The 25,338-nt window shown below is 40.6% G+C and overlaps 1 protein-coding gene across 10 annotated transcripts in view; it reads left to right on the top strand.

Annotated features, from left to right (window-relative positions):
* rims2a (regulating synaptic membrane exocytosis 2a) overlaps positions 1 to 25,338 on the top strand; it is a 172,278-nt gene that overhangs the window by 10,324 nt on the left and 136,616 nt on the right. For 3 of the 10 annotated variants that reach the window (XM_028017527.1, XM_028017524.1, XM_028017532.1), the window contains exons 3-6: positions 14,085 to 14,117; positions 15,015 to 15,107; positions 20,821 to 21,031; positions 22,597 to 22,608. In XM_028017527.1, coding sequence (XP_027873328.1) covers positions 14,085 to 14,117; positions 15,015 to 15,107; positions 20,821 to 21,031; positions 22,597 to 22,608 — 349 coding nt within the window. The remainder of the gene's footprint in view (positions 1 to 14,084; positions 14,118 to 15,014; positions 15,108 to 20,820; positions 21,032 to 22,596; positions 22,609 to 25,338) is intronic. The other 7 variants (XM_028017528.1, XM_028017535.1, XM_028017533.1 and 4 more) reach the window with 3 other exon arrangements.

The following is a 25,338-nucleotide window of genomic DNA, read 5'->3' as shown; positions in this document are numbered from 1 at the left end:
GCATCTGCAGCTAAATAAACCCTGAATAACATCAACATGTGAGCAGCTCAGCCCTTTCTGCTGGACTTATCAAACTTACCAAGTTCTGTTGACTATTTTTTTTCAATTAAACAATTATTAAACGGATAGCAAAAAGTACTTAATATGAGAATTCTTTTGGCAGAATTGGAACCGGATGAAGCTAAAACCACTTCTGGGTAGAACATAGTTAGACACAAAGATGTATTTGGGGGTTTTTTTTGTCTTACATGCAAAATATTTATATTTATTTCTTTTGTACAGTTTTGGCTTAATTACTTCTCCGAGGGTTCTGAAAGCCTCCGACAAAGGCTTTCAACAAATAGCCTTTTGTCGTCGTCTGTATGGTTCACTTAACAATCAATGGACGCTTTTGCTCCAGAAATTTGATCTCTGCAGTTTTCTTGAGAACAATATTCAACTCTCAACTCATTCTCACGAACTCAACATTGTGTCTCGTCTTGCAAGTTTAATGTGTGATAACACCCCTAATACCACCATTTTGTGGATGGCAGATTGATGGAACAGCTCGGATCTTAGGCTACTTTAGCTTCAGGGATATCAGAGTAGAGATGATTGAAAACAAGGTTTTTATAGTTCACTAAAATGAACGAAACTTTGTTAACTGAATTAAATAAAAACAGTTATCAACTGGGAAAAAAAACTACAAGCAAGTGGAACTATATCATGCATCTACAAAGCTAACTAAAACATACTGAAATTCGAGACATACGGTAATAGTTTTCATGTTTATGAATCAATTTATTAGCCTTTTCAACTGATGTGAAATTGTTTTGTTTTCTTTTCCTTGTCTTCCGCTCAAGCCGTTTACATCAGCTGCCAGCAAATTAGAGCGTTCCTTATGCTGCTGGAACTTATGCTGGTCTGCAAAATGGCGACAGCAAAACTTTGGAGAAAACACCATTTTGTTGTTAAACCTTTTTTTTTTTTTTTTTTGAAGATGGCGTCTTCTACAGATTATTCATTACAGTACAATAGTTTGACCTTTTTGATATCTGCATCTAAAAGTGAACCAAAGTATGAAAAAACTAAAGCTATTACTATGAATAATACAGACTAAACATCAACTAAACAGTATTTAACTAAAGCCTAGCAAGAACGAACAAATACACTCCTAAAACGAATTAAAGCTAACCGAGGTAGACAAGCAAAAAAGTCACAACGAAATAAAACGAATCTACAATGAGAAATCCAAAACTTTTGTAGCCCTGGTTGAACACAAATGCCTAGAGCTCTTTTCAGATGTTATGTAAACCAAAAACCATAGTGGCGGATGCGTACGTTCAAAGCGTGGTGCCTTTGTGTCGATTTGTAGTGAGGGTTCAGCATCCAGCACTCGGTGACGTCCAGATGTTGGGCCTTCCGGTTTCGCTATCGAACGGCCTAACAGCTGGAGCGACTGGGACGACCAGGAAGAAGGTACCGTAGATTTGGAAAAGAGAGGAAGTGAGACGGGACGGGAGAGGAGCAGAGAGGACAGGAAAGGAGAGCAGGACATCAGAGAACAAATGAGAGGAGAGATGCTGACGTCTTTGATCCTATCTGTTCTCTCTGCCGATACGAGCGCCTCAAAATCCCATTGACACAGCCGCACTTCACCAGCTCCTATTGTCTCCTTTAGTTTTATTTTAAATGACATCTGCATTCGTCAGCATGTAGTTTTATTGGCTATCCGGATTTTATCCCTCCAATAAAGCTGGGAAGGTTTGTTTTTCTTCCTTTCCTTCCCCTTGGCTTTGGAGTTTGAAATGTCCTTGACAAAACATAAGAGGTGGAGTTTATAAGAGCCGGACTGCCTGTGATTTCTAATAAAATATACTGTTTTTTTAGTTTTGACTTGTGAACGGTGGAGGTAAAAAACCCCCCAAAAAGTAGCATTTCCTGCAAACGTTTGTGCAGATCTGGTGTGAGAGGCAGACGGTGGAAGCGGGAAACACACGGCTTTTTGATCAGACTACGTTATCTCATGCTTGCTCCATTCATAGAAATCTCATGCTTCCAGTGCGGAAGCGGACACACTCAGCTTCCTGCTGTAGCCAATACACTGCCAGGCCTCCAGAAAAGGCAGAAAACCTGTGGGGACGCACTTGTCTAGGAAACCTAGGCAACAGACGGCAGCTGCCACCTACCGGAAAATAAAGAGGAATTCCTGTTGAAGGCTGGATGTAATTTATCAAAACAAATGAAATAAAATTCTTACATTAGAGCTGCAACATGCAACTTATACAAAAGAAGATGGTTTTTTTTTTTATTTTATTTTTTTACATATTTGTTAAGATTATCACTTTGACGTGACAGCTTAATATCAGATAGATAATCTACAGGTGGTTCACCACAACATAGCCTGCCACAAATGCTAAGGCTGGTTAGCATAGCTACAGATGAGAGCAGATAGACAGTCTTCCTGTAATGGTAAATAGTTTTTTCACCCATAGCCCATAGCACATTTAGCAGCATACCGGAGGGTGATTGACAGCACTAAGACCCTCCTCCTGGCTCTGATTGGTTGTTTTTGGTCTGCGTTTTTGCAGACTCCAATAGTAGCACTGGGAGGAGGTGGAGGAGTCCGTTTTGTTTTTTTCCACAGGTTATCTGTCTCATATTATACTGTCACAGCAAGATGACTGGTTTAATAAATGCGGAAAAAACATACGTTTTTTTGTCAACGTTACAAATGGCAGCTTTAAACAAAACTATTATGGTGCTTGTGCAAATCTTTTTTGACCAACATTTCTTGAAATTGAAGCAGTGCTATATGGGGAAGAGTGCTGTATTCAGCCAATGCCTTTTATTTATTCTTCTCCAGGGAAGTCACAATCATACTGAAGTAACACACAGACATCTGTTATTATTTTAGGATATTATTTTTGGATGAATGCAGTCGTCTGTTGTCACCGGAAATGATAGGAACACATTTCTGAAAATGTTATGGAAAAAAAAAACATTTTCAGAAATCTTACAACTTTACCCTCTCAATTTCACGTCTTTGCTTTAACTCTGAAGTGCGGCTTAACTTTTGCCACCCTAGAGGTAAACCATTCTGTGCTAGAGAATAAACTGAAATACATGGGATTAAATCTTCAAACTAGAAAGCAAACCTTAAAATTAATATTAAACAAAGTCTGATGATCCAATTTAATGAGATTATTTAGACAAAATTTGGACAGCATTATGCGAGTTTTCATATTGCCGGCCAGCTATAAGATACATGCCTGACCCTACAAAATCAAATTTTCATTTCAGCAATGAAATCCACATCTAACCCAAATGAATGGTCGTTGTAAACAAAGAAATTTTGCTTACAACGAATTTAAATGAATTATAAAATGTCCTCAACACAGGCGCTTTTGTCAGGGAGCTGATATATTTACTAGCGGTAGTTTACACAGGGCGCTGTAATCTCTCCCTCCCTGGTGTGTGTTTGTCCAAGTTTTATTCATTCAGGTTTCAGCTGGCCGAAGCAGGTGCAAGCCGGTGACTCAGCAACGTGTGTGCCGCTGCCGACCGGGCCCTTCAAACACGCCTTTGTTTGGCCTAAATCTCAAACCACCCAGTGCTTTTTTTAAAACAAGTACCCGACGCCACGCACACAGACATGTAGCAAATCCACTCACACACACACCCCCACGCACACGCACACACACAGTTGCTCCGTAGAGGCCTCCCAACAAGGGAATTGTGATATTTCATTATGTAATAAGTGGTGCAGTGATACTGTAATATAACTTTACATTTGCTTGAGCTGGCTTCACAGGAAACGTTAAACACAGCAGCGTCAGCAGTGAAAACATTCTAGCGAATGCTGTTTGTATCGATTGCTGCTCGCCTGGCGCTGATCAGGAGGTGGGATGTTTAGGAGCATTACGCTGCTGAAACAAGTGCTGTGGATGAGGACGCTGCTGTAGGTAGAGATTGCCAAGGCGACCAGCTGAGATAAACACTGTAGTGAAGGACAAAGAGCGATCACTACTGTGACATTTAAGGCATTGGACCTACAATCAGCCTAAAAGCAGAAGAGCCTGTTTTTTTTTAACAAATAAAATTTACATGAGTATGTTGCTGAGGGTTGAAGCACAAAAAGCTAATTTTCCATCCTGGGATTGCAATTTTAGTAGAGGATCTCCAACTAATTCCGTAATACCACTTCTCCCTTACAAAATACTGCTACCATCACAACAACAATGAATTGGTTGATTTTATTTCAATTGAACAACGCATATAAAAGCTGCAGTATGTAACTTCTACAAAAAATATGTTTTTTCCATGTCTATTATAAACCGTCACCATGTTGTGACAGTATGGTATGAGACAAATAATCTGTGAAAAAATCAATCTCCTCCCAGTTCTACTACTGCGGTTTGCAAAAAATATAAAAATATCAACCAATACGAAATAGGAGGAGGGTCTTAGCGCTGTCAATCAACCTCTTGTACACTGCTCAATGTGCCAATGATGGAAAAACAACCTACTGTTACAGAAAACCGTTTATCTGCCAACATCTGTGGTTATGCTAACTAGCCTTAGCATTGGCGGCAGGCTATGTTGTGGTGAACCAGTTGTAGTTTAGCAAAGAGCTAGTGAGACGGGGTGAGCACGAGAGTGATTGGCAGCGCTAAGACCCTCCTCCTGGATCTGATTGGTTGTTTCTGAATGAGCAGTGTATTTCTGCAGTTTGTACTGGGAGCACTGGGAGAAGGCAGAGGAGCTCTACTTTTTTTTCCACAGATTATCTGCCTGATATTATACTGTGATGACATAATGATAGTTTTTTTTTTAAACATTTTAAAAAAAAGTTACATACTGCAGCTTTAATGAACATACATTGTTGTCGTAAATGTACCAGATTTTAGCAAAAATGCTAATTTCCAACCACAGCCCCATAAAATAAACACAAAATACAAACATTCATCCAATTTCATACATAAAAATAAGAAATACAGTAAAAACTATATATAAGGTGCCATGAAAATGTAGCAGCTGACCGAGGAGGTAGGGGACCGGCAAATAACAGGAGTTCAGTTTCAGTGAAGATGCAAAAATTTGAAAAGAACTTGGAGTGCTGGAGTTGACGGACAGCAGAAACCTTTCGTCTTATCCTCAGGGGGCCAGCTGCTTGGATGGCTGTTTGCATGGCTGGCTTTAAATCTGCACAGAGAGGCGACTGACGCAAGAAAATCCTTTCATTAGGGATTTTACAGAAAGCGAATTTAAACAGATCTGCCGGCCATCAGACAGATGTTTAGAGTCGTCAAGTTCAACTTAATTGAAGTCGTATTGTGTGTGGCAGTTACGCATCTGTCCATTTGATGAATGTGCTGACCTTTGAACTCTGTGTAGCCAGGATGTGGTGGAATAAGTACATGTGGGAGCCTATAATTCCTCAAAGGGAAACCTAAAAAAAAAGAATAAGAAAAAAAATGAGAGGGTTGGGGAGGGAAGTAGTGCCCATCAACAGTTGTATGTCTTAAAAGTTTCATTTAGCAGATAAGCTAGTTAAGTGTTAATATTTTGCAGAGGATAATTTAATAAATATCGATAGCCGCAGTGTGTTTTTTCTGATAGTGGTGCTTATGAGAAAAAATATTTTATTTCAATACTTTCAAACTCGTATAAGGCCATGCTAATGTTCCACGTGGAAAACAAACAGTGAAATAGTTCTGTCAGAAGCTACCGATATGCTAACTTCCGCCTTCAGCGACAACTTAGTCTGCCTGTTAATGTTAGCTGCACTGTAAGTTAGGAAGATGTTAGCATAGTGAGCAACATGGGCAGGTTGTTAATATTTTCAAATTTTTATTTTCAATACAGAGAATAGGAAAAAATGTGCCATGGAGTGCTGTACCTTAGCTCTAATAGTTATTCCACTCTGTTTTTTCTTCTTCTGCTTCTTTGAGTTGTCCCAGCAGCGCCCCCTTCTGTAGCTGGCGCCCTTGGCAACCGTTTGGCCATAGCCAAGAAGCAGCCCTGCCTGTAGGGATGAATTGGTTAAAGAAGGAGTGGAGTGAGTTGGGTCAACAATAGGCCAGGTATCAAATACCGCTCTATTGTTAGCTATGACTGGGCTATTATAACCCTCAGTGTGAGACATTTTTAGAACAGTCCACCCATTGCTTCTACCTGGAACAATTCCAGCATGTGTGTCTGCTTAAACATCGGACTGAGGAGCGTTAGAGAGAATGTTTATAAAAGTAGAATATTAGTAAGAATTTTTTTTTTTTTTTTTGTAATACTACAAACGGTTACAAGATTTTCTTCAACTTATGATGTGCAAGTTTTGTTTTGGTGTTAAGTCTGAAGAACATTACTGGCTCTCTACTAGTTCACTAGTTCTGATCCCCCAAAAAATCTCGGATAGAGACAGAGACTTAGAGATCTAAATGTAATTAAAAGTATGCAAATACTTGTAATAGGACACTTTTAACTGCTATATATACTATTCGAGATGTTTTCTTATTTTAATTTCTGGACATCATCTCAACAGCTAGTTAATCTTTTATAATACACAGCGGAATACTAACCCTATTTTTTTTCATCACTGACCCACTAGGTAATTGTTTACAAGGAAACCAAGAGTTGGATCATACGACGGCACATTAGGGCCAATGTAGCTAAGGGAAAAAAAGTGTAAATTTAAAACTCTGAATTTTCAATTAAAAAACAAGGACATTTCTGAGTTTGAAAAGATTAAAATTTACTAGAAAAACAAGGAAATTCTTGAGTTTCAAAAGTCAAATGTTCAACTCTTCAAACTTTGAAATGTCTGTTTTTTTCTAGAAAATTTCCGAGATTTTTTGGCAGAACTTTCAAACACTGAAAATTTCCAAAAGTCGACTTTTCAAGCAAAGAAATGTCCTTGTCTGTTCTAGAAAATGTCTGAGATTAATCTCAAAACTTGTGAGATTTTGTGCCAGAAATGTCCTCCTCTTTTCTTTTTCATCTACAATGGCCGTCGTAGGATCACGTGACTGCAAATTCTACAAGAAAATGTTGATCAGGCAGAACTGGTGTTGGCCAAGCGGCTGTGATGTTTCTGTGTCTCTGGCATGGATGAAGGGATGGAAATGAGTGGGCTTCATCCAGCTAGATTAACACGCAGAAAAAGGCAGCAGACGGAGCTGAAACACGTCTGAGCGTCTGAAATATTCCCAGAGAAGCTGTTGAGGCGTTTACAGGAGACGGGACATTGTCAACTGCCAAGAAAGTGCTGATCACAGACGTAATGAAAATGCGACTGCGTCAGAACGAGTAGGTTAGGCTGACAGGAGAAGCAACCTGGTGTTCACACAGAACGACATGTTAGGACAAGCACAATTAATATTAAAGACAACAGCGACATACAGACTGAGAAATGTATTCAAATGTTAGGATTTCTGGTCAGAGATGCTGATTAAATCGAAGACTTTGCCAACAATTGTTGACCAGTCACAGATTTTAAACATTAATTTTAAACATAGCTGTGAAACAATCTAAGATGATTGCAGTAGTAATCTGATTTCCTTGTTATTAATCAAATTCTGAACTCTGCTGTTGTGGTGGGTAAAAATGTGCAACCCTACAGTGGGAGTCCTCCATATAATAAAAAATAAATGGCCCGGTCTTCAGACCCAATAAACAACAAACATAACAGTCAGTAGATATAAAGTTTCAACTGTCAAAGAAAAATAATTAAACCCTTAGACAAAACAATAACAACTGTGATTTGCGAGTTGTAATATAGGATTGCGGAACAAAGTGGGAAGTGGTGATACGATACCAAGCAAAGACAACAGCAGCAGTGTGTGGGTGTGGACGGTACAGGGCCACCGCATAATCCTCCAGTGTGAGTTTGATCTAACAAATACTTTAATCAGCAGAATCTAATGCAAATGATACCATGCTGAACATGATGCACAACGGCTTTTGCTTGTAAAGCACTACGTGCATTTGGAGAGCCTGGGCTAGGGGCCGCGACACAGACCTCCACCAGACGGCAAGCAAATCCCTGACAGGCTAGCACATTACAGAGGTAAATGTGTGACGTTTGTCCCGCCCCAGCTACACACAGCTTAGCGTAGCAGATAAACTTGTAAGATGTGAGAGGAAAAAGTGATTCAGACACTGGGGGTGTCATGGCTGTGTGTTTACAGCAGAATTCAAATGTGAGAGAAAAATAAAATCAGTGACAGCTAAGTCTCCAACTGGGTCTGGTGTCACACACAGGTATGAATGTGCTGCAGTGAAAACAAGCATTTGCCGTCTCGCCGATTTCTTCTTATTTTGACTTTTGGTCACAATCAAATGTTTCACGTCATCAAGCTAATTTTAATGCTAACTGAGAAAACCTACAAAGTGTTTTGAACTGAAAGTGGGCTAATGCAGTGCAATCTGGGATTAATAGTGTCTTTCTTCCCCGGCTGTAGTTTAGTCTTTCATGGCTGGGTTCCAACACCATGAAATATTTTCAGAAGATCTTGGGGATCATCAGGATGTTTTCAGTGGCATTTTCCCCTCCCGTTTGTTTCTTTAATGTGAAAGTCATTGGTACTGAGGATAGCTGATGGAAGTAAGGCCTGTAGCATTTTAAAGCTGTTCTGGGTTGTCTGGTGGCCCTCAGGGACTAGTTGATGAATTTCTTTCGATCAGTGCATGATGTGTTACGTTTTGAGATCCTAGCCCACTGTGTGCCGTCATGTTATGTGATTTCTCGATTCTCTAAAAAACGTAATTAAGGCTAACTAATGTTTCTTAAGGGGATCAATTACATTTCCACATAGAGCTACGTTGGACAGAAAGTGGGTTGTTCAATGTATTGACACCGATAATTTTGTTAAAAATAAGCTTTTTTTGTTTTTAGCTTTTAAAGATTAAAAAACTCAAATATTTTTCCAAAAACAATCGTCAGAGCAAGGTTATGCTGCTGTAAAAAAAAAAAGATGTGTTATGACTTTGAACCCAACTTTACCCAGAGACTCAACAAATGTTTCTTCATCTATATGTTCAAGAATACAGACTCTGAGTTTTTCTCTAAATGCTAGGCACGGTGTTGATATGTGTCATACTGTGTGATAAATGAATATTGTACGTATGTTTCTTGTGAGCCCTCGCACGAAAAAGATGCACTTGTCAACGTGTCGGCTGCGTGGCGAGTCGCTGACTCGTTGCCACTTGGATATCTCTCGGGGAAGGGAGATATGAGGCAGCTCAATTGAATCCTGGCGGGTAATCTAAGGAAACAGATGGACTTTTAGTTATATTTGGCTGCAGATTAGCCATTTCCCGTCGCTCCCCCCCCCACCAAAAAAAAAAAACTTACTCTTGCCAACTCCCGTTTGACAATCTGAATATTAGTTCTCGGTCCGGAGGTCCGGCTTGCATGTTGTTCGATTGCCTATTCTGATGAGTGGGGTCGTGTGCGTTCAATCGTATCTGTACTTTCTAAGGCCCAGCCGCCGTAGCCGGCCGACCCGTCTATGCCGAGGCCATCTCGTCGTCCCCGTTTGCCCTGCCTTATCTCACCATGCCAGCGCCCCATACCTGAGGAAGTCATCAGCGCCCTGTCCGCCGCTCCTAATCCTCTTTGATGACGGAGAGGAAGCGTTCAGTAGCGGCTCTCCTGGCATTTACCGGAGAGGCTGAGTGAGCAGGTGTCTCACCGCCTCATCGACTGACAGAAATTGACCTGCTATATTTAGCGCGTTCTACCTTTCTTTAAGATTTGCAGGTTGCACACTAGAGTTGGAGGGGGGTGGGGGGGATTCTGACTTGCATAACTTTGCTGTAAAAAGACTTAACGTCACACACAGAAAGTTGATTTGCTTAGGATGGCTGCCTGAAGTGGACTAGTTCTGACTTAAGTTGTTTAGGAAAACACCGTCTTTGTCAGACTTTACAGTCAGAGTATTTTTCTCTGCTTTTTTCCCCCCTCTTTTGCTAATAGGGTAGTTTTACCACTGATGATATTTTGACATATTTCAGAAACTGATACTGATACAGAAACTCTATTAAGAACTTTTCTTTCTTCTCAGTGTCTTTGATTACATGCGCTTCAGATGTTCTTCTTAAGCAGTTGCCTGTATCCGGTAACTGACCATGTTGATATTTTACCTCGTTATGACAGCAGGAGCAGTGAAAGTGAAACTTTACCTTCTGCGTCACTTGACTTACCTCATACAGACCCTTCATCTGCTGGCATTCCTGACCAGCAGGGGGGGCAGTGTTAATGATGCATGTACAGTAGTTGGTATTTTCTCACTGAGCCACATCACTTCCTCATGATCCAGTTATCACTCTGACTGTGTTGGCCTTCAGAATCATTGGCCCGGTTCCCGTCTTTAACTAGATAATCCCCTCAATAAGCACCTTTGTATTGTTTTGTAAAAATGTAAAAATGAATGGACCCTTTTTGAAAGATTTTAGCCCTGTCGCGATAAGCAATTAATTCATTAATTAATCACATGATAAACTGTGATAAATGAGCTTGATCATTTCCATTCCGATTAACATTTCTTGAAGAGCAAGATTTTATTTGTGGTTTCAGTCGCGTGTGGTTTTGGTTTCCGTTTTAATTGATTGTTTTTTGGTTTGTCGTGTTTTTGTTTTAGACATTTCAAATGCCTTCCAGTTTCAGTGCTAAATGCTTTTTGCAATATTCAAGTTTCTTGGTCTTTCAGAGGGCAACATTGCATTATTACACCATTATAAATACATAACTTGAGAATGGTTCCGAAACAACAATGTTATTGTTTATCGCAACGATTACTGGGACAATTTATCCAACTTGTGAAAATGCAAATTTGGATTTTGCCACTGAACTCAAAAACAATTAGTAACTTGTACAAAAACTCAAGACTTTCAAAGTGGTAATTTAAAGGTAAAGAACATTTTTGATAAATAAATGATAAAAAAAAGAAGAAGCTAATTTTTAATAGTTCGGAGCAGTTCCCATCTGTTGCTAGTTTAACTGCACGGTTTTGCTTGAAAATAGTTCCCATTAATTTTTATCTGTGATTATGCCTAATTTGAACCACAAATGACTCATGAAGCGGATCAAAAAAAAAAAAAAAGATTCAGTCGGTGCATATTTTAAAGACACTTCCATGTGTGCAAGTCTGTCTCTTGAAACATTAGAAATCCGTTTGTCCGCTAGAGGGCACTGTAGCATTAGTCTTTGTTGGAAACTCGGTTCAAAGTCACACAAATCTAATAATGAAAAAATAATAATACAAAAAACAAAACTAAAACTGTTTCTGTTGTGATATAAAAAGTGGAGAAAGAGCAAAAGAACCAAGTTGCTAAACTGCAACAGGTTGGTGTATTTATTTATTTCTTCTTCTTGTGTCACAGGGAGTTCAGGGGACGCAGGTTGCGGGTTAAAAGAGACGGAAAACTGAGACTGGATCGGCCCTGCAGGCCTCCTTTAGCAGCCAGGACACTGAATACGTCACTTGTGACATTTTACACTCTCTCCTTTTACTGCCCCGTGTCGAATAAAACACAGCGGCACACTCACTCGCCAAGTCTCTTGCCGCTCTCACTCGCACACACTAGGGTACGTGGGGGGAGGTCAGGGGGCGGCGGATGGAGGCACAGTGGCGCACGCGTACACCTCTGCGTAGACGACGTCGGCTCGCGCGCACGAACGCTCAGTGCCCGGCAGCTGTCCAGGCAGGCAGCAGGCTCCATCAGATAAATATGAGGCTTGTAATGCGACCACAGAGACGGGGCTGATGGGATCAATACAGAACGGCGCTGCAGGTCACCGGGAGAACACAGCGAGAGGATAAATATGGACTGGCTCATCGGAAAGCAGAGCGGCGACACTGACGGGTACGCAGGACCGGATCTTCTCTCTGTGGCTGCCGACCTGGCCGCGGACCACGCCGGCCGATTTCCTGCTCTGCCGCTTTTCTGCTTTTCACCAAAAGTGTTCAAAAGTGAAGCTTCATCTGTCCAAAACTCGGTCTCAGTTTTTTCTTTGTTATTTTTTTTTTTTTAAATTGTTTGTTTGGGTTAAAACAGAGCGCACCCTTTAATTTGCACACAGCATTAGAACTAATTCTGTTTTGGATGGAAGTGTTTGTCTAACTTAGATATTCACTCCGAGGCTCACATTTGCTTCGACTGGAGAAAAGTTGAGTTGCCGCTCCATTCAACCTCTTTCCAGGAAGCGCTTAAGTATTCCGAAAGCTTTCTCAGAAGACTTACATTAGCATCACCTTTTTTTTATTTATTTATTTTTTTCTACTGGAAGCTACTTCAGTCTTTGGTTTTATTTCATACAATTTTGCAGTGGAAGTTAAGTATTACAGTGAACCCTGGTCACCGTCTTAATCAGATGGGGTCAAAGTTCAAAACAACAGAGATGCGCTGTTTAGGGGATGCACGAACCTTCTGAGGAGAACTGTGATTATGACCGAGTGGTGATCAGGGGCTTCTAGAGGTTTTGCAGTGGGATTCTCAGCTGCTCGTTTCTGGTTAGTTTAAAGTGACGTTTGCTCCCAAAGCAGGAGCGAGAGCGGCTAAAGTCGCAGCCTCATGGGTTGGATGGTGTACAGATTTCTGAGGCATGTGAGATGGTCCAACACGAGAATGGGTTGGATGGTCATGTAGCAGCTGTGGGTGTGCGTTTGTTACTAATACCTTGTGGGGACCATTTTCCTGACATACTACGTTGTTGGGACCCACTGCTCCTTGTGGGGACCGAAGCCTGGTCCCCACAAGGGGAAGCGCTGTTTTTGGGTCAGGGGTCAGATTTAGGACTAAGGTGTGAATTGAGTTTTGATTAGGGTTAGGATAAGGGTAAGGGTAATGTTTAGGCTGTAGAAATGAATGGAAGTCAATGGAAAGTCCCCACAAAGTTAGCTGGGCAAACATGTGTGTGTGTGTGTGTGTGTTTGTCTGACCTCTGCTTTACTTATGGGGAGTGCTGAAAACATATTTCTATCATCTTGTAGATGAGATGAATCGTTTATGTTTTGTGTTTTTTTTTATCCGATCACCAGTGGAGGTATTTTCTCCATTCTCGAAAAAAAATCTCTTCCGCCAAATATTTGCTCCTTGCTTTTCTTGATCAGTATAGGGAACTATTACTATTATTATTATTATTATTATTATTATTATAATAATAATAATAAAAATTTTATTCCTGAAAGCAAACCTCTTAAAATCACATGAATAATTTCTAAGTAGTGGTGGGACTTGGTCAAAATGTTTAACTGAGCTAATTGCAGAGTCTGTAATTAATCGAAAACGAGGTATTGACAAAGAAAACGTTTTCAGTTCAAAACCCTGCTGCTAGAATATTAAATCCTGCAGACATATGAGCGCATAAACAAAGATATTTATTGTTTTTAATGTGTTATTTAGGTCATTGAGCCATCAGACTGATGTAAATTGGTATTATACTTATTCAGGAAGCCATAATAATTCATGTAACGTCTTTGAAAAAATACTTCTTTATGTCTGTGGACGCTGACATCAGCGTTGGGAACGCTTGTTGCAACATGTTTAGCATTAAGTTGCTATTTGAATAGCTTCTCTGATAGGCTAACTCCTTTTAGCACAACTGGAACTCAACAATAGTCTTTTCCGGCGTCTCATAAGATTTTTAAATTGTTTTTTTTTTTTTGAAGCGGAATTTAACATTTTTTCAGCGATCGTTTTTTGTTTCCGGATGTCGCTTGTGCGCCAGATTTATGGGCGTACCGGAAACCTGTGAATACAAAAGTTCCGGCTGGGAACTTTTGTATAAAAAAAAAAAAGTGATTGAGTTAAAATTATGGCTGCCTTCCTGTCACGATTTAAATTGGATTTTATTTACTTTTACTCTTCCATCCTTAAAGCGACATTGACATGTGAACATATATTTGTTTACTGTCCCACCATTCTATTTCTTCCATTGTTGTTTGAGTCTTTATATAGATCATTCTACATATTGCATGTCTTCTGTTAACATCGTTATTGTCCCATTGTCGTGTCTTCACCTCATTTTCCTCATCCATTTCTGTTTTTGTATGCAATGAGATCTCCATACCCTTTTTATTTTATTTTATTTTTTTATGTTTTAGGCTCAAAGAAGAACCAAAACCTCAGCAAGCACAGTAAGTAAACTGCATTACCCAGAGTGCTCTAGGCTTTGACAGTTTTTTTTTCCTGGCAGTTTGTGCTGTGTGCTTCTTGTGGCTTTCTCCTCGTCTTCTGGGGGCTAAACGAAAGAAATGACATCAATGTCATGCGATGACAGCTGGATGTCTCCACAGTTATAGTAATCGAGCTATATGTGATTACATGTACGCCACACTGTGAGCTGAAATTGACCAGACAGGTGAATTGTACTGATATTAAAAGCTGACATCCATGGCATTAATGGCAGTGGCTTTTTAAAATTTTTTTTACTGGCGCTTTTTTCAATTTCTTTGCCAGACTTCTAGCACACCCTCCCCCTGTCCCTGGTTTCTACTTGGCTGTCCGTCTTCATCCAGTGTATGGGCTGCACTCTGGCTGGCCTGTGCAAACCCTGTAGTTCGACTACAAACGTGGACTCAATGCTCCTCTACTGTGCTACTGATTCATTTGATCCAATCTCTCTTTAAGACTGGTCATTTGGAAAACCTGACCTCTACTGCCCCTGTAAACTAGAACAAGTGATACTTCTGTTAGCCTTGTCTGTAACGCTCATTTCCATTGGCTGTGGAGCTCAGATCTTTTTTCCCCCTACCATTCTTATTTAATTTAACTCTGACAGCCTCGCACTTCTACCCTCTTCTGATTTTTCCATTGTATTTCTGTCCGTATCTGGAATGTTGGTGGCCCCCACGGTTGCCGTTCTGCAGTGTCCTGGCCCTCTCCTCTATCTGCTGTGGTTGTAGTGAATGTTACTGCTATTTCTCACTCCTTGAAACTGCCCTGCGACCCAAAAACCTCTCTTAACGGTCAACTTATTTTCTCCTTTGATAACCGATTGCCATGTTTCAGCCACGCTTTGCTTATCTGAACAGGTGGTTTCCCTTTAGTGGGATCACTGACCTGGTAAATAATGTTCTTCAGCCCCAGCAAAAGCCCCAAAATGACAAGAAGCCTGAACCAGACCCGTAAGTAATAACACAGACCCGTCTTGATCTACTTTTAGCAAGAAAACAAAAAATATACTGGCGACCAAAGGAGCTCAATAGGCTGGTTATAAACAAAGTTCCTAAGATGTTTTTAAAGCTGCAGTATGAAACTTTTGCTGTTTTTTCTGTATCTATTAAAACTGTAACAATGTTGTAACATTACGGTATGAGACAGATAATGGGTGAAAAAAAAAATCATTCCTTCCGGTGCAAGCATGCATCGCTCCTGCTCAAAAACAACCAATCAGGACCAGGAGGAGGGACTTAGCGCTGTCAATCATCCTACTGTACGCTGCTCAATGTACTGATGGTGAAAAAACTAGTCGCCGTTTACCCGCCGTCATTGGTGGTCATGCTAACTAGCCTTAGCATTGGTAGGTTTCTATGTTTTGGTGAAGCAGCTGTAGCTTAGCAAAGAGCAAGCAGGAGGGGGTGAGAACAAGATTGATTGGCAGCAATAAGACCCTCCTCCTGGCTCTGATTGGTTGTTTCTGACCGTGTGTGTAGTTTCCTGCAGTTAGTACTGGGAGCACTGGGAGAAGGCAGAGGAGCTCGATTTTTTTTGTTTTCACAAATTATCTGACTCACTCAACACAGCACAACACAACATTATGATAATTTGAACAAATATTCTAAAAAGCTTTTTTTTTTGTTGAAAAAGTTACATACTGCAGCTTGGAGAGTGGTTATTGGTGTTGGATTAGCGGTGTATCAAATTCTTGTCTGATAAAGTGAGTATCAGCTTCACACCTTGCTGACACAAACCTTTCGTTTGATGCATCTATTTTTGTTACAGTGGTCGGGTAAGAAATCGTAATGTTCTGAAACAACAGACTTAAAAAAGAAATCCTACTAGGTCTTGGACTGTAAGTGTTGTTTTCCATTCTGCTTTGTTTTGGTGTTGACTCACATGCTATGCTTTTAAAAAAGAAATAATTGCAGCTTTTTTTGTGGCCTTTTTCTGCTACTTTTTAAAAGATCTACGGCAGAACATCGGGTTCCACACTTTTGTTCTGCAAATTAATGTTCTGCATGTTACATGGCTAGATACTGAAAGGTGAGTACAGTATGCAGAGGAGGGGTGATCAGTGGAGCAAGAGCCAGGTGGAGACTAAATGGCCAGAATGTGAGCTGCTGAGTGAGAAGAGCAGAGAGCTGAAGCACAGAGAGAATCGAATCAAATGGAAAGAATTGCAGGACAGAAGCAAAACACACAGGCCAGTATTCAGAGAACAGCATACAAACAGAACATAACACAAGAAAAAACCCAAAAACAAAAGGAGATAACAAAACTCAAACAACAGAGGTAAGAAAAAAAAAACCCGAACACGACAGGAAGTGAAGGGAACAGAACCACGGAAATCACAGGAAACTGTCACAAAGAATCTCAGAAACTGAAGAGTGAAACTCTGAATGCAAAAAACATTTCTAGATTTTATAATAGACATGTATAATCACCTCTAATGATGAAACCCAACTAGAATAATCAGTGCACTGTAAGGAATGAAATGAAAACCTTATTGTAAACATTATGGTAGATGGAGTCACATAAAGAAATAATAATAATGCTAATGATAGTTTTGCTGTGCAGGCAACATTCTTGGCATGAAATTATAGTCCATTAGCTGTGCCCCTGTCATTTACAAATATCAGCAATGACAATTTCATTTGCTGTTGTTTCTGCCACAGAGTTTAGTTTCTCCTTGGTAAATAAATCTCATGCAGCGCCCTCTGCCGGTAGAGAACAAGAAGTGTTGCAGGAAAAATAAAGCCAAAGCCAAAAACTGTTAGACACAGCAGGCTCAGGAAACCCGCCAATGGTTTATCAGCATGGTGTTTAATTGTTACATCAGTGCATCAGAGTGAGCATATTTAGCTTTTTCCAGCTCCTTTGTGTCATCTTCAGTGGATAAAATGTAGGCCGTGTCACTCCGAGCGGGTGTTCTTCACCCTGTTTTTCACCAGAAAAACAAAAAAGGACAGAAACCTCCAGATGCTAGCCAAAAGTAGCACCAAGTTCCATTCCTCAGCAGCTAGCAGAATAAATCAATAATCTCAAACTGTAGCAGTCAGCCAAAGAAGACCGTGAACTAGACGAACTTCAAAGACTGGGGAAAATAAAATGAAGGCCTTTAAGTTGATTCTGACACGTTAGCTGTACTAATGTAATAAGGCGAAAAGGTAAAAGTTAGACTTCGTTAACAATATTAGCTGCACCTGTGCTTTTTACATCAGTACAAATGTAAGCTGTGAAAGTAAAGAACTTAGAGGCTTAAGTGAGTACATTTTTATAGTCCAAAATTATATTTGTTTCTGAATACATGTGTCTTTAAAGATATTATGCCATATTACAGTGTAGCAAAAACTACAGGCTAAACCACTCAAAAACATTTTACTTTTTTGTAAGTAGTTATTGTGTCAGCAAATTGTGCTTGTAAATGTATCTTCTTTAGCTTCTTTGTGTTAGCTTCACCTTGCTAATAGTATGCTGTGTTACTTCATGAGGTTGTGTTCATTGCTATTTGTTTTGGGGTAAGCTGAAAACAGCCAAAGGTTTTGGTAAGCTAAGGCTAGACAAAGCTAACAGCAAGCCATCGTGGGTGCGCTATGCTAACTAGCCCTAGCATTAACGACAGACTCTGCTAGCCTGCAGCACAGCAGAGAGCAAGGTCGGGAACAAGACGGGAGATGAGCAGCACCCTTAGGAGAGTGGTTCACAGCGCTAAGACCCGCCTCCTGGCTCTGATTGGTTAGGGTAAGGGTTAGCATTAGGAGCACTGGGAGAAGGCCATTTTCTTCACACATTATGTGTTTCAACACACCATTTCAACAAATATGTAAAAAATAAAACAAAAAAATGTCCTCAATGCAGCTTTAAAGCCCTTGCTGCCTATTCCAAGGACGTAACTATTTCCTTATTATAATGCAATTTTTTTTTATTTATTATTTTTTACAATTTTTGGACATGTGCTAAAGATTCTCAAAAAGTTACAAATGAATCAACGATAAATAATGTAATAAGTAAAATCCAGCTGCTGTAAAGACGTCACGTAGTTCACCCTGCTGTCGAGAAGCTGAATCTGTCTGACGTCCAGGAGGAGGGCTCAGGTTTCAGACCGGGTATAGCTGCTGTCTCATAGGTAAGAGAGCTCCGGTCCACAAGCACTGAGCTGGACAATGAGCAGTGTATGATTACTCATCGGCAGTCTCACCTGCGTTTGACCATGTTTTTACACAACAAGCCACCCAGTTTTGAACGGCTAACGCGTACCAGCTGTCGCGGCGACCCGCGTCGCGTTTGTGCCGCTTTCCGTAGTTTTGCTGCGCGCCGTCGACAACGTGGCCTTCCTGATGTTTCACTTGATGTTCTCTAATGTGTTTAGTGATCCTGTTCATTTCAAAGTCTGAATAGATTTTTATATATATTTTTTGATGAGGTCGCTTTATACAATGGCAGAAAATTATTCGGCCAATATATATATATATAACATATATATATATATACATATATACACTGCTCAAAAAAATAAAGGGAACACTCAGATAACACATCCTAGATCTGAATGAAAGAAATATTCTCATTGAATACTTTGTTCTGTACAAAGTTCCATTTGCACAACAGCAGGTGAAATTGATTGTCAATCAGTGTTGCTTCCTAAGTGGACAGTTTGATTTCACAGAAGTTTGATTTACTTGGAGTTATATTGTGTTGTTTAAGTGTTCCCTTTATTTTTTTGAGCAGTATATATATGTATATATATATATATATATATATATATATATATATATATATATATGTTCAACCCATTCTCACTCCCAACTCGTCATATACTGACGCATGGGACGGTCCGTCCTCGTCACATATTGACGCGCAGGGTACCCCTTTCGCGTCAATATGTGTCGCGAGGGGTTTTACCCTATGCCTTACCGCAATTTTTGCCCTAAACCTAACCAAATCGTTGGGTTTTGAAGGTTCGGCAGCGGTTACGAAAACCCCTCGCGTCAAAAATCCACGTAAAACATGTGACCTTCCCAAGTCGTCAACTATTGACCCCTCACGTCAATATGTGACGCATGGTCAGAAATCGTCCCAACTCGTCAATATATGACGTGTCGGGAGTGAGAATGTGTTGATATATTTTGTACTGACGTGTAAGACAGGATTGAGTAAAAACTCCATAGTCTTCTCGCCTCCCTGATCCTTGGTAACAGCGGCTTTAACTCAGCTGGTTATCAGTCGTTCTGTGAGTAAATGTGATTTAGTTTGAATCTCTTAAACAAAGAGCCACACAAGTCTAATCACTGCTCAGTAAATACACAAGGGCTGATATAATTAGCTCTTTAATCCTTTTGTGGATAGAACGTGGAGCATGTCAGTGGCACTTTATCTAATGTTCTGATGGCACAGAGAGTCAGACGCCACAACAACACCACACACGCACACATGCGGTGTCTTAAGGTGTGTGCGCCCGCTGGATTTGGGCTCTAAAGCTCCCGTTGTGGGAAAAGGAAGCATGTTTATCTCAAATGCAGACCTGTATGTGGTAAAAGGATCGCACTGCTCAATAATTCACAAGAGCTAATGAATGTTGCAGGGGATATGTGGGGCGAAACCACTTCTAATCGCCATATTATGAAGTCAGCCCAGTGTTTAGTTTCCAAGGAGACACTCAATTGACATGTGTCATGCAAAATGCATGTAAGGAGACGTTTTTTTTGTTGTTTTTATTTTTGGGTGGTAGTTGAGTTTTTTTCTTCTTCCTTTTTTCTATGCAATCAGGTTAAGGATAACACAAAGAGACACAGGAAGGCTGCGTTGATTCCTGCAAAGTGAGATGTAAAGTTTTCTGCTTATGACCACTGATGATTGCCTGCAGATAACATAAAATAAAAATAAAATTTGGATTTTAATAACCGGCGGTTCATATCAACGGTGTTCCTCGCTTCGCATTACAACCGCCTTGATACAGACAGACGGGTGCAAATTATTCATTTAATACAGAGGAACCCGAGTAAGCAGAATTAAGTGATATCCTCAAACTTGCAAAGCAGAACTGATACCCAAACGCCTGAGTTTGAAGAGATGCTGTGTCAGGGGGGGCGGGGGGAGGAGAGGCTCAACTTTTAAACCTCTGATGTAACTTTATGGGCTTTTGCTTTCAGAAATTCACTTCTTATCCGGGGTTGCATCACTTTTTCGGCTCGTAGTAGAAGCTTATTGGAAGAGTGCAAGTTTGGGCTAAAAAACCCCAAACAAAACAAAACTGATTTTCACAGTGTTGGTTGTTTACCTCTGTTGTTAGGCAGCGAACCGTGTCATTATTTATGTCGTTCATGCTTGGGATCCTTGAAAATGCTTGAATTTCAATTGGGTGTTTTGAAGGTTTGGAAAGTGCTTGATTTCCGATTAACATGTGGCAACTTGAACCTACGTTTAATGTGTCTGCTGCCTGAAACATTGGCAAGAACAGCTTGACTTGTGTTTTCTGTAAATAATCCCATTATTTTAAGTATATATGTAATACTTAATGTAATTAAAGAATTAAAAATGGTTAAAAAAATTCTGTCATGTGTCATGACATGACAACATGGCTGTCCTGATGCTTAGGTATACATGTCATCCAGTTTGCCGCTTTTCCAGTTTGATTTTCTAACCTGTTTTTTTGTGGTTTATTTGTCCATTCGCTGGCAGGAAGTTACACCAGCAGTTTGAATCGTACAAGGACCAGGTTAAGAAGATGGGGGAGGAGACTAAGCCAGCTCAGGACCAAAAGAGCGAAGCCCCGACCTGTGGAATTTGCCACAAGACGAAATTTGCTGACGGCTGCGGTCACATCTGTTCATATTGCCAAACGAAATTCTGTGCTAGGTGCGGAGGACGAGTGTCTCTGCGGTCAAACAAGGTAGCACACACACGCACACACACACACACACACACACACACCCCTCAAGCCTTATCACCACTACAAACACAACACAGCAAACAGTCAGTCATACATATTAATGTCTTCAACTCTGCAGTTGAATCTTGTTGTGAAAACTAAGCCAACAGTATTTCTAATGAAATCTTTACATTTAATCTGCTGTGAGACATTCCTTAATTTTCTTTTTTTATATATACATATTTTGTCATGTAACAACCACAAACTCTGTATTTCTCTGTGGTTTTATGTAGCACAAGGTGAGACTTAATTATGAAGTGGAAAAAAACCCTCATGATTTTATTTTAGTCTGACAAACAAAAGACTGAAAAGTGTTGCATGTATTTGCATTTGCATTCAGCTCCCCTTAGTTTATACTTTATAGCGCCACCTGTTGCTGCAATTACAGCTGGGATTTTTCTCCACCCGCTTTTCATTTCTGGAAACTCATTTTTTGTGCATTTTGTCTTTGCAAAAATAGTTCAAGGTCAGTCAGATGTGTCGGATGTGATCTGTGAGCATGGAGTTTTAGGCCTGACCGCCGATTGTCAAGTCTGAACTTTGACGGACAAACTATTCCATCGCAGCTCTGGCTCCGTTCTCATGGCAACGTCCCCACTGGAGTTCACATCTCCACTCCGTTATGAACTCTTTTGCCGGCATCAGCAGGTTTTCTCCCAGGATTGGCCTGAATTTAGCCCCACCTGTTTTCCAGTGAACTCTGAAACATTTCCCCCCCATCCCCGTTAAGGAAAGCATCCCCTCAGCATGATGCTACCGCTACCATTTTTCATGCTGGGAATGGTGAGTTTCTGTTTTCCTCCTCACACAGACGTTGACAGGAACCCCCGCCCCGCCCCGCCCCGCACACTTGCTTTGATAGCTTGTGGAGTGAATGACTAATAGTTACTGTCTCCTGCCTTTAAAAGCAATTGTTTTCACTGAATTTTATTGCTGGATATCAGAGTAAGCGTGCAGAACACACATGCATGCCACACTTTTCAGAGTTTTATTTTTTTTTAAAACAAAAAAAAAACAAGTGAAAATCGTGAACATTTGTGTCTATTGCATAAAACCATAAAAGAAACACACAGAAGTTTGCTCTTGGAATGTGACAAAATATGAAAACTTTCACAGAATATGAATAGCTGTGCGAGAAACTGCTATGGCTTGCATTAATGCTGTTTCACCACTAGAGGGAACTCACTCTCCACTGCTGTTCTGACTAAAGAACATTATTTTATGCTTTCTTTTAAATGCAACACTCCCTGTGTCGCTTACTGATGCAAAAATCTTTTCCACAGACTAACCGAGAGGTTTTAGTTTTGCACTAACTAAATGTAAACGAAACAAGTGTTATTTTGTTCCATTCGACCCTTTGCTTTTTTGGAATATGTGACAGTGCTCCCAGGATCTGGTGACGCTCACGGTCTGTTGTTTCTCCCCCTCTTTTCCACTCCTTCCCCCCACCCAACATTCTCCTCCTCGCCGTCTGTATCCCTGCTCCTTCTCTCTGCTGCATTCCTGCGCTCATGGAATTGCAACAGGAGGACAAAGTGGTTAGCGAACATTTCTCTGTTTGTTTGGACTTCATCTGAAAACAAGCATTGTGTGATTATGCCGTGGTGTGACTAAATACACATTCAGCAGCCATGATTGATTCGAATCAAAGTACTAGTCTCATCTGTGAGTCTGTTCCTTTTTTTGTTGTTGTTGCTAAACTACTTATACCGTACTTGGAGAACACAAAAAACAAAGAAGTATTTCATAAACAGGAAAGAACATGTTAAAAGGTAACTAAACCCTAAATCAACTTTTATTTTTATGACTTTTTTTTTTTTTTGCAGATAAATTGTTTAAATGGTAAATGGACTGAACTTATATAGCGCTTTTCCAGTCATTTTGTCACATTTCATTCACTCAAAGCGCTTTACACTAGAGTCACATTCACAAACACACGCACATTTATACAACGATTCGCAGATCGGTAGGCAATTTGGGGTTAAGTGCCTTGCCCAGAGGCACATCGACATGTGGCAGGAGGAAGCTGGAATCGAACCTACAGCCTTCTGATCGCAAGACGACTACTCTATCAAAGAGCCACAGTCGCCCCTAAATAGGATTTAAGGGTGCTATTTTTATGCTTTTGTCCAAATTGCGACATTTCAGGGTAAATCAGTTTGATTCTGTAATATTTGGCTGCAAAACCGTCTCAGTGCTGCCCTCTTTGGGTCTAAAGGTGTGCGCTGCGGTTGAATTTTCCTATTGGCTCCAACGGAACAGCTTGGTTGACGTGTCGCATTTCTCAGCTTTGCACATGTGATTTATTTTGCAGTGGGGCCACACAAAGTGAAATGAGTCTTTCTGTTCTGACTGGTGGCGGTCAGAACAGTGACCGCCGAGTGAATTTCTGAGCAAAAAGGCACCGGAGGGGTTTGAAAAGATGCTAAGTGTAGCGATAAAGTCGTTAAAATGGGCAACAATGATTGTCCCTTGTGTTTTCAGTTGTGTCACTGCTTTATTTCCTGAAGCTAACCGAGGCCAGATAACTGTCATAACCATCGTTTGGCATATGGAGCTGCTACAGATTCTGCTTTGGTAATATGATGTAACAGTTTGATTATTGTGACTCTTCCATCACTTTCTGTATGCTTCACCATCTTTATTCCTGTCATCTAAAACTAGATGTGGATCTATTGGCTAGTGAATGTTGACCTGGATATGTAATGGCATTAAAATGTAATGATTCACTCTTAATTTCTGTGACAGCTAACTTTTGAATTCTTTTTTTTTTTTTGCTAAACGGCGATTACAATACATTTACAATACACGTGATTAGGGTCCTCTGAAAAATTAGAGCAGCAGAAAGACAGAGACAGAACACTGTCCTGCTCGTCCCCCTGATGCCAAACCTCCGGCTGTATGGCTGTCCATCATCCTCTGGATTATAATAGCAGGGAGATCGGTTACTGTTCTGTGCAGATGGTGTTGAGTAATAACAGTGGCAGCAGGCTGACGATGGACTTCATAGGCTGTGTCTGGTAGGTTAGGACATGAGCTTCTAGTTGTACCCACTTACCTGTTGTTGCCCTGCCTCCCTGTCACATCTGTTACCTCACTATGCGGACCATTTCAGTTGACTTTTTTTGAGCTTTACATCATACTATAATGTTATTCCCTTGTCAAAAACATACCTGGAGTGTTGCCTTGATTCTTTCGCGCATGTTTGGGAAATCCTGTCATCTCCCGTGGCAACCGTTTAGCTGTGCAAAACGTCAGGGTGGACCTAGCTTCGCCTTCGCGGCTCAGAGCTGCAGTTTCCGAGTTTCCGCCTCACAGAGTGACTCCCCCACTCAGCTCCTTCAGACTAGCTAGCAGCAATTAGCAAACACCTGCTAGAACTGTACATCTGCTGAGCTCATTATAGGAGCTACTTGTCAGTGCAATGCTGGCAAAACGTTGTTAAAGGGCTAATCAAGGAGCCATGTTGTGATGACTTCCTGAAGGTGGAGTTTCAGAAAGAGCAGGAGTTTTTAAAGAGACAGAGGCCCAATTTCAAGGCGTTAAATTGCACTTTTTTTTTAAAGTCATGTGATATATACAGCATTTTTATAACAACTGTGTCATTTTTCACTTGATTGTGTTGTAAAAATGACACTATGTGGCTGGAAAACACCTAATACTGCCCCTTTAATACAATTTCAAAGCATTTTGAATCTGTATTAAATTCAAAATGCTTGAATTTTGATTGCTGTGCGCAAGATCTCCATTAGCGGTCTAAGTTACAGCAAATACGCCACATACTCCATTTTAACCGAGCATGAGAGTATAATACAGAAGGAATACTTGATTCTGTATTGTAGGCAGTTACAGGAGTTACAGTAGCCTTGGACTATGAAAGCAGTGCAACTCCTGGATGCAGAAGTTTAGAAGACAGGGTCAGTTAGTGGCACAAAGAGTTTGCTGAGGTGGAAAGCTCTTTATGCAGAAGTGGACGTTTGGAATTTGTGAACTCTACATTCCTCAGAAAGAAAAGCACGCAATAGCTTCGCAAGATAACTCCCATATATTATTAACACATCAGGGCCGCTGTGATATAAAATGTATCTCGTTTTGTGCAAGCGCGCTTGTGGCCGCAGGTGGACAGATGCTTTGTTTACTCTGGGACCGACAAAGGAACACACATTTGTGTGTCCCGCAATCTTGTCTAAAAGCTTGTGTGTCAGTGAAATAGGCGGCGGTGGTGAAATCCGTTCTTTTTCCATCCGTCTACTCTTTCGCTCTACCAC

This window comes from Xiphophorus couchianus, chromosome 5 (genome assembly GCF_001444195.1).
Source record: "Xiphophorus couchianus chromosome 5, X_couchianus-1.0, whole genome shotgun sequence".
Taxonomy (NCBI): domain Eukaryota; kingdom Metazoa; phylum Chordata; class Actinopteri; order Cyprinodontiformes; family Poeciliidae; genus Xiphophorus; species Xiphophorus couchianus.
Note: the sequence above shows the minus strand (reverse complement) of the source record. Positions and strands in the feature narration are given on the sequence as shown.